Here is a 14,193-nt window from a genome sequence, read left to right on the forward strand (position 1 = left end):
GTCTCACCAAAAAATGAGTGCTTTAACACTCAGGGTCTCCAAACTACACCCCAGTTAACTTTTGTGGACTCTCAAGTTTATGTGTGTCTGTATAAATATAAAAATATATACATTGTATAACCCTCAGAAATGTTGGAAAGGGGTCCTAATGAAGCATAGTGCATCCCCTTATTTTCCAAATAGGCCTCCAGCTGCTGTACTGGCCTTTCAGTGCCGGGGACCGGGAAGCGGACAGCATCTCTGCATCCTGTGTGCCCGCTGATGCTGCACACACCTACAGCTTCCATGTTCCTTGTGTTTCCAGCCCATCCATTGTCTGCCCTAAGTCAAGAGGAAAACAGCCAGGCCCCTTTTAACTGAGCCCATCATAAAAGATATTTGTTTGTTGCTGGTTTTCTGCTTTTAGGCCGAACCAGCGTCCTCTAACAAGTGGCAGCTGGATAAATGGCTAAACAAAGTTAATCCCCACAAGCCTCCTATCCTGATCCAAAATGAAAGCCACGGGCCGGAGGGCAATCAATACTACACCCCGGTGAAGGACGAAGCGCCAGACTGCGGGAAGCTTCCCGACAACGTCTGCCCGACCAGCCTGAGAGACAAGGACATCAAGAGCGCCTGCAAGGAGGAGCAGAGGCCGAGGACCGCGAACAAGGCCCCGGGGAGCAAAGGGGTGAAGCAGAAGTCCCCGCCCGCGGCCGTGGCCGTGGCCGTGACCGCCGCCGCCCCGCCGCCCGCGGTGGCCGGTGCGCCCGCCGAGAGCGCGCCCGCGCCTGCCCGGAGGTCCGCGGGCAAGAAACCCACGCGGCGCACCGAGAGGACCTCCGCCGGCGACAATAGCCACCGGCCCGAGGAGCCCGCAGCCGCGGACGCGCTGGGGGCGAGCGCGGGGATCCCCCCAGAGCCCCCCAAGCCCCGGCCCTGCGGCAACAGTAGGACCAGCCACCGCAAGGAGCTGCGCTCGGCCGTAACCGGCGAGAAGCGCCGCACGCGGGGGCTAAGCCGGATCGTCCCCAAATCCAAGGAGTTCATCGAGACCGAGTCGTCCTCGTCGTCCTCCTCCGCGGACTCGGACCTGGAGTCGGAGCAAGAGGACTACCCTCTGTCCAAGGCCACTGCCGCCTCCGGGAACGACCCGAGGCTGAAGGAGGCTGCCAGCAGCAGCAGCGGTGGCGGCCCACGGGCCCCTGTGGGCTCTATCAACGCCAGGACCACCAGCGACATTGCCAAGGAGCTGGAAGAGCAGTTCTACACACTGGTCCCCTTCGGCCGCAATGAACTTCTCTCCCCGTTGAAGGACAGTGACGAGGTCAGGTCACTCTGGGTCAAAATTGACCTGACCCTCCTGTCCAGGATCCCAGAACACCTGCCCCAGGAGCCGGGGGTCTTGAGCGCTCCCGCGGCCAAGGACCCTGAAAGCGCCCCGCCGAGCCACGCATCCGATGCGCCCGCAGAAAAGGCTTTGCCAAAATCCAAGAGGAAACGCAAGGTAGGCCTGGAAACCCGAGGGGCTGAGGGCACGGCGGGAGGGAGGGCTCTCCCTGAACTTGTGGGCAGCCGGTCTGCTGGTCTAGAATGTTCCCAGAGCAGGAGTTTTATGTGACTTTCCTCAACAAATGTTCATAGAGCACTTTATGTATGCCAGATACCTCTGTAAGTACTTGACGTGTATTAACTCAGCTAAATCCTTAGCACTGCCCAATGAGGGAAGTATCCTTATTATTCCCGTGTTACAGATAATTAAGGTCCGTCTCACTGCATGTGGAAGTAGGCGAACGGGAAATCTTCCCTGAGTGTATGTGCAGAGGCAAGCTGGAGGCTGGGCCTGTGAGAAAAAATATGGGTGAACCCCGTTCTTTGCTGGAAGGGGTGGGATCGTTCATTGACTTTAGAAGCCAGCAGCCTCAGAGAGTTTAGTAAGGCTGTGACTGGGGTGAGGCGTGAATCCGGAAGTGCCTAGTGGGGACCGTGGACGACGGGGCCCTGGGAGGGCACACCAGCCTGGTGCATCAGAGCCAGCGGCTGGCGCTCCCGTGGCATTGATCAGGAGAACTTTGTGGTGGCGTTGGGCTGGGAACAGGGCCCTCAGGAGGAGGGACTTTTGAGTAATCAGAGGGTCAGGGATGAGGAGGCGCCAAAGGAGGGAAGCAAGCTGAACAAAGGCGGGTTGAACGAAGTGAGACAGGCAGCTCAAGTACTCGGAGAGCAGGACGTTTGTCAGGAAGCAGACCCAGACGCTCGGCCATTTGGCCGTTTTTGAAGATTTTTGAGCACAGGAATAATTTAATGATAATTTTAAACCAATTTTGAGGATTTTTATTCCCTCCTGTTACTACATCTTCAAAAGTAACTTGGACCACAGTGGAAAACACAATGCGTGACAAGCCAAAGATGGTAGTCGTTGTGGATGGTCCCAAATTTAGGAGAAAATCATTCACAACAGTTAACACGTATATACGTCCCCATGAGGGATGCTGTTTTTGTACATATTAAGTCATTTATAAAGTCCTTACAACTTTATGAAGCAAATATTATCGTCATGCCCATTTTACAGATGAGGAAACTGAGGCTCAGAGTGCCTAAAGGGACTTGCCCCAGGTTCACATAGGTGAGAAAGGGCAGAGCCAGGAATGAAGCCTGGGTCTGTGGCTCCAGGGTCTCCCCTGGAGTCAGTAAGAAGTCAGCATGAGGTTTGTGCAGTATCTTCCCCACAGGGCCCCTGCTCAGAGGGCTCTGTCCTTGGAGTTTAATGCTTGCGGTTGCCATCTTGGAATTCTTCATTTTATTTTTGAATTTGTGTTTAGTAAGTGAAGTGCGATGGGACGATAGAGCCTGCGCGGTCCCACCTCCTGCCCATTTCCCAGGACAGGTTCTGCCTGCCCCGTGGCCCCTTTGCACTCCTAGCCCTGTGTAGCATCCCCATCCTCATCCTCATCCAGGGGCCAAGGCACAGGCCTAATGAGGGTCAGGGTCAGGGTGGGCATCTCCCCACCCCCAATCCCAGTACTGAGGGGTCCTCCAGGGGAGATTGCAGTCCAATCCGCAAGGGGTTGCCAGTTGGCCTTGGGGAAGGGGAAATGCCTAACTGGACTTCCTCACCCCTTGACCCGTGGGTTCCACAACTGGCTGGCGGGGGAAGCCCTTCACTGGTGGGCTGTGCACAAGCGCCCTGTCGCAGGCCCAGGCCCCCGGTACTTGGGAGTGTCTACACGTGCCCCCCAGGTATCCCCATGCCTCAAGGAGCACAACGTGAAATAGCAAATAACCACAGCGTGACAGGTCAAGAGAGAGACTTTGAAAGACACGAAAGACAAGAAAATGTTTCCGACTTTAGTACTTTATAATGTTAGTCTTTAGCTGCTTGCTTTTTTTTTTTTGAGGTATAATATAATGATTTGATATTGGTTTATAAGTATTGCAAAATGATGACCACAGTAAGTCCAGTTAACATCCGTCACTCTCCATAGTTACAAATTTCTTTTCCTCCTGGTGAGAACTTTCAAGATCTCCTCTCCTAGCTACTGTCAAATATGCACCACGGTATTATTAACTATAGTCACCATGCTGTATATTACATTACGTCCCCATGACTTATTCATTTTATAACCAGAAATTTCATCCATTTTGTACTCCCCACAACCCCAGGCAGTCAGCAGTCTGACAGCATAAGCTGGGAGGAGGTTTGGTTTCTGTTTTTAGATTCCGCATGTCAGTGAGGTCGTAAGGTGTTTGTCTTTCTCTGTCCGACTTATTTCACTTATCATAATCCCCTCTAGGTCCATCTGTGTTGTTGCAAATGGCAGGCTTCCTTCTTCTGTTGTACGCACATATATGCCGCAGTACCCTTATCCATCTGTCTAGCCACGGACATTGGCTTCCTCGTCTTGGCCGTTGTAAATAACGCTGCAGTGAACATGGGGGTGCAGATATGTTTTCAAATGAGTGTTTTCGTTTTCTTTGGATAAATACCCAGAAGTGGGATTGCTGGATCATGTGGTAGTTCTATTTGAATTTTCTGAGCAACCTCCATCCTGTTTCCACAGTGGCTGCAGCAATTTACCTTCCCACCAACAGTGCACAAGGGTTCCCTTTGATCCACATCCTCACAGACTTATTAGTTTTAGTTTTTTTGATAATAGCCATCCTGAAAGGTATGAGGTGCTATCTCGTTGTGGTTTTGATTTGCATTTCTCTGATGATTAGTGATGTTGAGCATCTTTTCATGTACCTGTTGGCCGTCTGTATGTCTTCTTTAGAAAATGTCTAATCAGATCCTCTGCCCATTTTTCAACTGGATTTTTTTGTTTGTTTCTTTGCTGTTGAATTGTATGAGTTCTTTATATATTTTGGGTATTAATCCCTTCTCGGATATACGATTTAGAAATATTTTCTCCGATTCAGTAGGTTGCTTTTTCATTTTGTTGATGGTTCCCTCTGCTGTACAGAAGCCTTTTAGTTTAATGTAGTCCCACTTGTTTATTTTTTGCTTTTGTTGCCTTTGTTTTTGGTGTTAAATCCAAAAAAATCATCACCAAGACTGACATCAAGCATGTTTTCCTGCTTTTGGAACAAGGCTCCCAGCATTTTCATTTTGCACTGAACCCCGCAAATCACGCAGTCAGCCCTGGCCTCCTGGGTGACCTTCCATTCTGTGGACTTCAGTTTCTTTGTTTGTAAAATGGTGACATCTTTGCAGGGGTGTTGTCAGATTCACATGATATAATGCAGTAATGCGGGTTAGCTCACTGCATACCTACCCTCTTTCCTTCTGTTTTCCTCTCATACCCTGCCCTCCCCCTTACTCGTTGGATTGACTTGTCCCTCAGTCCCCAGGTGATTAATAGATTAATGAGTGAATCAGCCAGTCATCTGGAGATGGATGGATAAATGGACAGGCTGATGGAAAGAGAGAGAGAGAGGTATTTCAGAGATAGAAATTGATAAACATACAGATAGATTGGAAATATATATAGCTGTATAGGTATATGTAGATAGAGAGATGTGCAAAAACATATACATGTATATTCCATAGTATTCTGTATTTAAATAATTTTATTATTCATGGGCTTTTTTATTTTAACTTACAAAACTTCATTTACACTAAGTCTCACATTCAGCTCTCCTCATGAAATCTACTGAATCATCATTAAACTCACACAGAGAAGTGAAAGAACATTTTCACAGCACTCTTTACTCAGTATCTGGGGTGTGAAGCCCTCAGTTTTGGGTGCTGGAGATGGGACACCACAGACCTGGCTGCCCAGGGTGCAGAGTCTAGCCCTGCCAGAGCCCTGGAAGCCAGAACTGCGGGTTCAGAGCTTTGGCTTGGACCCTCATTGCGGGCACAGTTTCAGCGTGAGCTGCTGGGGTCCTTGCAGTTGAGGCTGTGTAACAATCCCAGCTAGAGAGAGAAGGTCAAAATTTCTCTATCTTTGGTGCCGGAGCTTGTCTCCTGGAAAGCTCTGCTGAGAGCCCTGAATGTGCCTGTACTGTGTTGCTGCGATCTCACCAAAAATGGAATTCGTGTATCACACCCTAGTGCACGCCTAGGTTAAATGCAATCGTGGAAAACGAGAATCCGGTCAAACTACTGTTTTATAAAAATGTCCTTTGAGGCCATGAATTTCAAAAGAAAGGTCCGAGCTTGTCACTGCCCTTACAACATTAAGCCCAGGATAGGTCGCTGTGCCTTGTTTGGGTACCAAGAAATGCCGAAGGGAGGGATGCTGAAGCTCCAGTGGGACTCCAGAACAGGTCTTCTTGGGAGGGTGGAATCTGCCTGTTGGTAAAGAAGTGTTCACTGGTGATCTTCGTGTCACGCTTTTTCCTCTCAGTAAGCTGACAGATTTCTTCCTTGTTCACGGAGTCACTGATGGGGAACCCAGGCCAGGGCCGAGAATGCTGCAGCCACATTGATGCTCAGGATGTTGTCCAGAGAAGCCCAGATGAGCTGGTTGGCGATGGGAGCTCGCTGTGATCCCTTGAAATCCAAAGCTGACTGGCTTTTGCTTCTTCCCATGCAGTGTGACAGCGAAGATGACTGCCGGGAGATCAGGAAGGCTCAGGGAGAGAAGGAGAGCTCTTCACGACTCACTGCGTCCGCCAGCAGTACTTTGTCCGCAAACCATTGCAACGTGAACGTCAACAGGTACTCAGGCTCCCAGGAAGGCAGAGGGAGCTGGAGGCGTGTCTGGGTCTGAGAGGCACATGCCTACTGGGGGAGAGTCGGATTTTTGAGTGACTGCTCTGCTCTGGGTCTCCATGTTGCCTACCAAGCCTCTTGGGCTCCTTAATCAATAGAAATTGATAAGAGGCCAGACAAGAAATTCAGACAAGGCTTTACTGGGGCTCATGCTGTAGCACGAGGGAACAAAGACAAGTAACAGATTCCCTTGCACGCTGTCTGATGGGGGGCAAGCTGATTGCTTAAATGGGGTAAAGGTAGGGTGGGGCCAGGGGTCTGATTCCTTCCTAGGGCGGGGCCAGCTGATTCCTTAAATGGGGTGAGGGTAGGGTGGGGCCAGGGGTCTGATTCCTGCCTAGGGCGGGGCCAGCTGATTCCTTAAATGGGGTGAGGGTAGGGTGGGGCCAGGCTGGAGGGGTGGCTTAGGAGGTCTGCTCACCCCCTTGTTGGCGCTGAGTGCAGGGGGCGTGTGCAGTAACCTACTTTTGCTCCTGACACCCTGCATTTTTGCTCCGGACTCCTCAGAAGTGGCAGTTGGGTTTTTGGTCTTTTTGTATCTTGTTCATAATTTGTTCCGACTGCCCTGTGCATGCAGTTATTTTTAGTCCCTTGTAGTTTCTTTGTATTTTGTGGCTCAAGGAGATGTTTGTCCAGGTGCAAGCACTGCAGCAGAGGGTCCCAGGTCCCAGCCTGTCCCATGCAGACTCCTTTCCCTTGGTTTAACCCAAGACTAACCAGTATGCCTGGACGTGTGCTTCTTGTCACAGCTCCAGGTGCGCTGGAAGTACTTCTTTATAACAAAAGACCAGTTACTAGTTGCACACAGTTCTGTCCTTTCAAAAACACACCCTCCACTCTGAAAACTTACAAACTGAATAAGCTTATTACACCAATGAAAAATATAAACGAGCAGAATCTCCATATGACACACCTAAAGGCATTGGGTGTAGACTGAATTTGCGGTGACAGACAGGATCTGGGTCTCCAAGGCGAAACAGCCACCCAGTCCCTCCTCTCAAGGGGTTCCAGAGAGACCCACATGGCACTGAATCCCCTCTGTGACAAAGGCTTCCTAGCAAAGCCAGGTCCCAGATATTTATTATAAGGGAGCAGCTTATCATCAGTCATAGAAGTCCTTTCCATTTAGAAATAGCACAGCTCAGAAACCACTTTATCCTCTGCTAAGACACTCCTCACTCTCCCTGACTGTGTACATAGAATTTTTAAGGGGAGATTAATGTTTCAGTGCAACACATAAAAATGTAAACTGAAAGGTTAGGAGAAGATGTAGAGTAGTACTAAAACCCGGAGAGGAAATTGGAGAGCGGGGGCACCTGAGCACAGGCCCGCTGCAGTGTTAGAATCACCTTGGGAAGAAGGGCGAGAGCCCTTCAAGGTCTGAGCGAGAAACAGCAACACACACAAGCTGCCCGAGCCCACAGTCCTCTGGGCCAAGCAGATGGCATCCCAAAATATTGAGGAAATGTGAATGGGGAAAATACGGCTCAAAAGTTTCTTTTTTTCTTTTTCTTTTTTTTTTTTTGCCGTACGCGGGCCTCTCACTGCTGTGGCCTCTCCCGTTGCGGAGCACAGGCTCCGGACGCACGGGCCCAGCGGCCATGGCTCACGGGCCCAGCCGCTCCGTGGCATGTGGGATCCTCCCGGACCGGGGCACGAACCCGCATCCCCTGCATCGACAGGCGGACTCTCAACCACCGCGCCGCCAGGGAAGCCCTCAAAAATGTCTTTTTAAATGTGTGATAGAGTTATATATGTGCTTCTTTGTTCATGCCTTAAATAACCTTTCTAGCAGATCTAGTAATGACCATAGTAGTGATGAGTATAAACCATATTTCAGGATGTCTGCCACAACTGGTAAGGCATGAAAATATCTGTGATTTCCACTGGTGACACAATCCCAGGTCTTGCTAGTGGTACTCCTGCTTAACCGCCACTATGGTTTCTTGCCTTTGTTCGTAGTTAAAGGAAATGTTCAGTTTCGGTGAGAGGTTAAGGAAAGTGAAGATGCAACTTCTTTCCCATGCAAGTGCGGGGACCCCAGGATAAGAGCTCTTGCTCTAGAGTTTTTGCTGGCAGAGCCTCCTGGCTCTGATAGTTTCACTTATGTTAAGTAAGGACTCAACGCATATGAAAGTGCTTTGAGTTTTTCTTGGAAAGGTGGCCTGTGTACCTCTGGAATTGTGATTACCACTGTTAAGCTTTACCTGTGTAATAAGACAATCCTTCATATATGGTGATCGCCCATCCCAAAGATGTGATCCCAAGAACGTTTCCAAGTTACTTTGGTCAACCCGAATAGATAAACTTATAATGATGAAGAAGGCATAGTCATACGTTCATGACAATATTTAATGTAATAATTTAGTTTTCTGCAAACATTTAAGATCATGTAGTATGTAAAATAATTGAGACTTAGAAATAAGACTTTTTCACTCACATGTCAAGAAACAGTTATATTCAGACGGTTCATGTCCGTCTTCAACATCAGTGTTTTCATCTTCACTGGCTGAGCCACTTTTGACTCGTCCAAGGCAGTTTTCGAGAACACACCTTCTCACTTCTAAGTTGTTGGATGCACAGTACTTTTTGAACCAGAAAGCTGTCATCAGAAATTCTCTCCCGACACAGATCTGTTGTCATAACATTAAGAACCTTGGCTTCTCGTTTGTTCTAGAGGCCTGTGTTTGTAATTTCTACACTGTGACCACCAACTAAGGAAATTGCTTAAAAATAAAAAGTGACTTTACTGGCTTGTTTGCAGTGATAGTCAACACATGCAATTAAGAAGTCACAACTGCGGGAATAATGACTAAATCTTTGTCAAATGAATTTATTTTAACTGACTCTACCAGGTGACTTCTAGAAGCATCCCAAATTAGCAATGATTGAGTTTATCTGAGGCTAATGTGTCTTCCCCCAATTTTTGTTTCAGCGGAGAGAGCCCTGTCTACATAATGTACATTGCAAAGACTCAAATGTGACTCCCTTCTCTGGTGGTCTTTGGCAGGGTGTGAGGGGATTTATATTTAGGCATAGACAATAGTTTGGAAGGTAAAATAAGGAGCTAGGAATCAGAAAATGTCATTTCTAATGACAGTTTTCTATTCTTTGTTTATTCTGATCCATGCCTGGCTACCTAACAATTAGAAGGTGGGTTCATGCTCGGTTACTCTGTGATTCTGTTATTCTCCATATAATAATTAGTACAAGCTCAGGTGTTAGCAAAAGTCCTTTTGGAAGTGGAGATCTCGTGTATAATTTGAGTTTCCCGTTACCTGCTGTTTACACTTGTTAGGAAAACAGTAAGTTGTTTGTCGTGTATTTTGAGATCCTTGGATGAAGAACTTGGGAAATGAAGGTATTATTATGCTTAGTTATTTAACTCCAGATTACTATTTTTTTCTGGGAGGACGAGTAAAGAAACCATGAACGAAATTTCTTTATTGTTCGTTACGGTCCTAATGCCATAAAATCGTTTCCTGGCATGATAATTCCCAATAAACGTCTTCCTACCAGCAGGTTTTAAGTGGGAGGGTCACATATAAAACATTTACCGTGCCACGCGCTGAGTGTGTGACATTCCATTACTGTGATTTCCGTTTACAGCTTGGCAATCCCAATAAATAAAAATGAAAAAATGCTCCGCTCACCCACCTCACCCCTCTCCGACGCATCTAAACACAAATACCCCGGCGAGGACCTGACGTCCCCCAGCAGATCCAACAGCAACGGTTTGTTCACCTCCGCCTCGTCCACCAAAAAGCATAAGGCTGAGAACCAGCTGCAGACCCATGGTGGAGACCTCACGGTACGTTGATACTCTTCTGCCCCAGATAAAACAAGAGTGAAAATGAGCACACCCCTCTACTCTGCCTCTAGCCCAGCACAGTCCGAACACGAGCTTTGTTTTTTTTTTAACTTGCAACTTCAGGAAAAGCTCCTGCTTTATTATTCCAAATAAATTTTCCTAGGTAAAATAAATGTCCGATAGTTTCTGGTATGTGGGAGGATAATGTTTGTTCAAGCCACAAGGAGGCCTTATTGACAGAAAGCTTGGCTGTATAAACAGCACAGGCTGAGAAAAGGTTTAATCTCCAAACGTATTGGACTGGATGACCTAAGATCAGTAACACCCACCTTGCGACATTGCAGGAGGTCGAGGAGGCCCACCTTGGTAAGGGGGCCCCGCTGACGGTCCCTGCCCACATGGCAGCGTAGCACCAGGAAGGTAACCTGGCACGCCTTGGGGATGACCGCCGTACTGACCATGAGGCGGCATTGGGGGTCTCATTCCTCGTTGCTGTGGGATGCCTGGCTGCGGTGGCATCATACCTCCGTTTGGTCCAACGGGTGGATTACCGATGGGAGCCTGTCCTGGTCGAGGAAGATTACATTGATATGTGGTGACCAGTGAGGTCCCGCAAAGCAGCCCTAAAGGCTGGTCTGGGAAGACCTGGCAAAGCAGCTGCTCTTCGGCTCTCGCACAGGCAGCTGCCGGAGAAACGGAGGAGGCATTTTAAGCCTCTTCTGCTTTAGGAACACTCTTTGGAGGACTTCATTTCCCATCCTGAAAAGAATTAGCCCTAACGTAACTCTCCCAGGACAAAGTAAATTGGGAGTTTTGGACCAACCAATCTTTCTATTGGAAAAGATTTCTTGCCCCTGGGGCAGAGCTAAATCCGGGATTGGAGCCCAAGGCCCAAGTTGCAGGGCTCCCCGCTGCCCTCAGTGACCATTGTGGTGACCAGGGTGGGACAGCTGCCACCACTCCTCTTCCAGTGACTTTGTCAAGGGTGATTCCAACACGCTGTATTCCCCTGGGAGCCTGGGTTCCCCTCTAGCCTCATAGCTTAGTCACCATGTGACCGCGGGCCGGTTGCTCAATCTCTTGAGCCTGTTTCATTTGCAAAACGGTGGTGTAAGATTTCAATGAGGCAGTACCGCCTAAAGAACCCAACCCCTATGGACACCTGTGCGGCTAACACTGCATGTAAGTTCCTGTTTCCTGCCACCCTCCATCTAACAGCGGGCGGCCCTGGACCGTGCATCCTCCAGGTACATTATTTAATTCCAAACTCTTCCCCCTGTGCCTCTCAAAACCAGTGGGGCTTTGTGAGGCAGGGAGAAATGAGACTTGGCAATAGGACTCTGCAAAGAAAGTGGTGGGAGGCAGCATGTCATGCTTTATCCCATGAATTAAAGAGGCAAAAAAAGTTGGTAGATGGTCCGGCAAGAGCCTAAATCTTACTGAACATCAGGAAATTAACCGCTTTATGCACCCTCATTTGGGAGCAATTATCTTTGGTTCTAGGATACACGAATCTGAGAAGACCATATTAGAAAAAACAAATAAAAAGCTAACGATTCCAATTTTAAACCAAACACAACTTTTCTTTGCCTCTAGATCCTTCAATCACAAGCAACTATGATATGCAGAGAATCGTAAAACAATGATAGACTTTATTGAGGCATTCTTTTCACTGAACGGGTGTTTATCAAGGAAGTATTTACTGTGTCCCAGGCACTTTGCTACATAACAGAGACGCACTGATGATCTAAAGGGTTCAGTCTCTGCCTGCAGGATAGCTTACAGTCTAGCTGGGGAGAGCCACTTAGAGCAGGGCTCACACACATCCGTAATTTACTACCCTGCATGCCAGAAAGGAAACGCCCAGAGTCCTGGAGGCTCTCATAACAAAGAGGCTTGATCTACGCATAAAATCGGTCCATATTTAAAGAAGCATTGATATACACTCCACCTTAATTACTTCAGAGGAATCCATTTGAATCTCCTAACTAAAACAGGGGTGTTTTATTATCCAGACGTCGGCACACAGTAGGTGCTCTCTATAATGTCCGTATCTCCAGGGAAAAGGGTGTTTCCATTTTTCCCCAGATCCAGAGTGTTCCTTCTTAAAACACATCTTAAATAATTTCTAGTGATTCCCTTTGGCTCTCCCTGTTCTTCACAGACAGCTGATGAGAACCAGTCAATTGTGACCTGAATGACCTCTTTTGTGAGGGATGACTATAGCTCAGTGGTTCTGAGAGCTTGGCTCCTGGACCAGCATCACCTGGAACTTGTTAGCAATGCATGTTGTCAGGCTCTTCCCCAGACGTACTGAGTCAGAGATGCTGGCGATGAGGCCCAGCTGGCTGTGTGTTAATGGTGATTCTGATGCAGTCCATTTGGACAACCATGGGTCTAGCCAACTGGGAAGCGTAGGAGCCTGAATCCTAAGCCCCCAGCCTCCACCCACAATAGCCATCTGAGCTTGGGCGAGTTCAAGATCTGGATCTGCGGGAGTGGGCACACTGAGATTCCTTTTTTTTTTTTAACGGTACGCGGGCCTGTCACTGTTGTGGCCTCTCCCGTCGCGGAGCACAGACTCCGGACGCGAAGGCTCAGCGGCCGTGGCTCACAGGCCCAGCCGCTCCGTGGCATGTGGGATCTTCCCGGACCGGGGCACGAACCCGCGTCCCCTGCATCGGCAGGCGGACTCTCAACCACTGCGCCACCAGGGAAGCCCAAGAGAGTGGTGCCCTTTTGATGTCCCGGGAATGACATTTGACCACGTATGTAAAAGCCTCCAGCTTGAGACCTGTAGTGCAAGTACTTCTTCTTTATCTCAACAAGGAAAGCACCATCAGCTCTAACCTAGAACACAGAACACGAGCGATTCTGACAGGTTGCTCCTTCAGCCAGGTGGCCAGTTTCTCAAATACAGGTGTGTTTGTTTGTTGTTTAGAAAGCGGCTCACAGCAATTCCGAAAATGTTCTCCACAAGTCACGGCCACAGACAGAGCCATGGTCTCCAGGCTCCAACGGCCACAGGGACTGCAAGAGGCAGAAACTCATCTTCGATGACATGTAAGTGTGGACCCTTGGTTGGTACGGTGAGGGCCAGATCAGTGGGAGCAGGGAGATGGTTTAATATGCGTCTGATTCACGGGGTGGCCATTTCTGTCATGTGATCTCATCTGTTAAATGTCACCCTCTCGAAGGGAATTGCAGCTTCACTCCAAGTGTACGTACCCCTGAGTCCTGGGAGACTTCTGAGTGAATAGAACAACCAGGGCTAACAGGGCTGCCTCCAGGATGTCAGAAAACTAAGCTAAATGGCATCAATGAGTCATATTTCTAAGCCCCTGCATTTGGGGTTGTGTGCTGCCAGAAGGAGAAGCATTTTTTGTTTTTGTAAATTATAACAGGCAAAGAATAATAGAGATTCACTCCTGAAAGCTTTTTTTTTCCCTCTAAAATGCTGTAGTCTTTATAAAAGTGTAAACAGTTCTTATACAGGAGAAAATATCCTGTCATCCATCTCTCAGTCCTAACACCGAAACCCAAGTATTAGTTCCGTTCCCGGCATGGATTTAAGAGGAGGAGAAACAAAAGAAAAGGAATAAATTAACATCCTGGAATGCTCTGGAGATGCTGAAAATGACAAATGAGAAATGATAAAATGATACTGAAAATTATTTAGGCTCTTGGGGAAAAAATATGTGTCAAGGACAAGCCTGGAAGGCAACAGGTATGGTCTCAAGAGTTCGCCTTGAATCCGCCTTTCAATCTGAGCCGTTCACCAAGCGTGCGGTGTGTGTGTGTTTGAGGCACGCCCTTAAATCCCGGCGTGGAGCAGCGGGCAACAGTGAGAGAACACCCTGCTCTCTGACTGTTGACAGTCTGGCTGAGGGGACAGACGGTAAGCCACGACCCTCACCCGAAGTCAGAAAATAAAATGGTGCTAAATGTCTCTGAGTCCCAGCTTCCTAATCGGAAAAAGTGACTGTCATGATGGGCTCTTCTGCGATCCAGTGAGATGGTCTCTCCTGAGCGTGACCACCTGAGAAGTGAAAGCTCAGCGCGGTGGTGATGACTCTTCCACCCTCATCTCCCTCCCATCCTACTTTCCAATCCTATCTTCACTTAGAGTATAGGCACGATCAGTTGGTTCACCTCCAAGAAGCAAGAACACCGAGTTAGGGCT

At 48.4% G+C, this 14,193-nt stretch overlaps 1 protein-coding gene across 1 annotated transcript in view; it reads left to right on the plus strand.

The window, feature by feature from the left end:
- Positions 1–14,193, plus strand: part of AFF3 (ALF transcription elongation factor 3) — a 556,703-nt gene that overhangs the window by 517,402 nt on the left and 25,108 nt on the right. The window contains exons 16-19 of the mRNA XM_065891597.1: positions 407–1,486; positions 6,021–6,145; positions 9,809–10,010; positions 12,952–13,073. Of these exons, the coding sequence (XP_065747669.1) occupies positions 407–1,486; positions 6,021–6,145; positions 9,809–10,010; positions 12,952–13,073 (1,529 nt within the window). The remainder of the gene's footprint in view (positions 1–406; positions 1,487–6,020; positions 6,146–9,808; positions 10,011–12,951; positions 13,074–14,193) is intronic.

Source organism: Phocoena phocoena, chromosome 14 (genome assembly GCF_963924675.1).
Source record: "Phocoena phocoena chromosome 14, mPhoPho1.1, whole genome shotgun sequence".
NCBI classification, from domain to species: domain Eukaryota; kingdom Metazoa; phylum Chordata; class Mammalia; order Artiodactyla; family Phocoenidae; genus Phocoena; species Phocoena phocoena.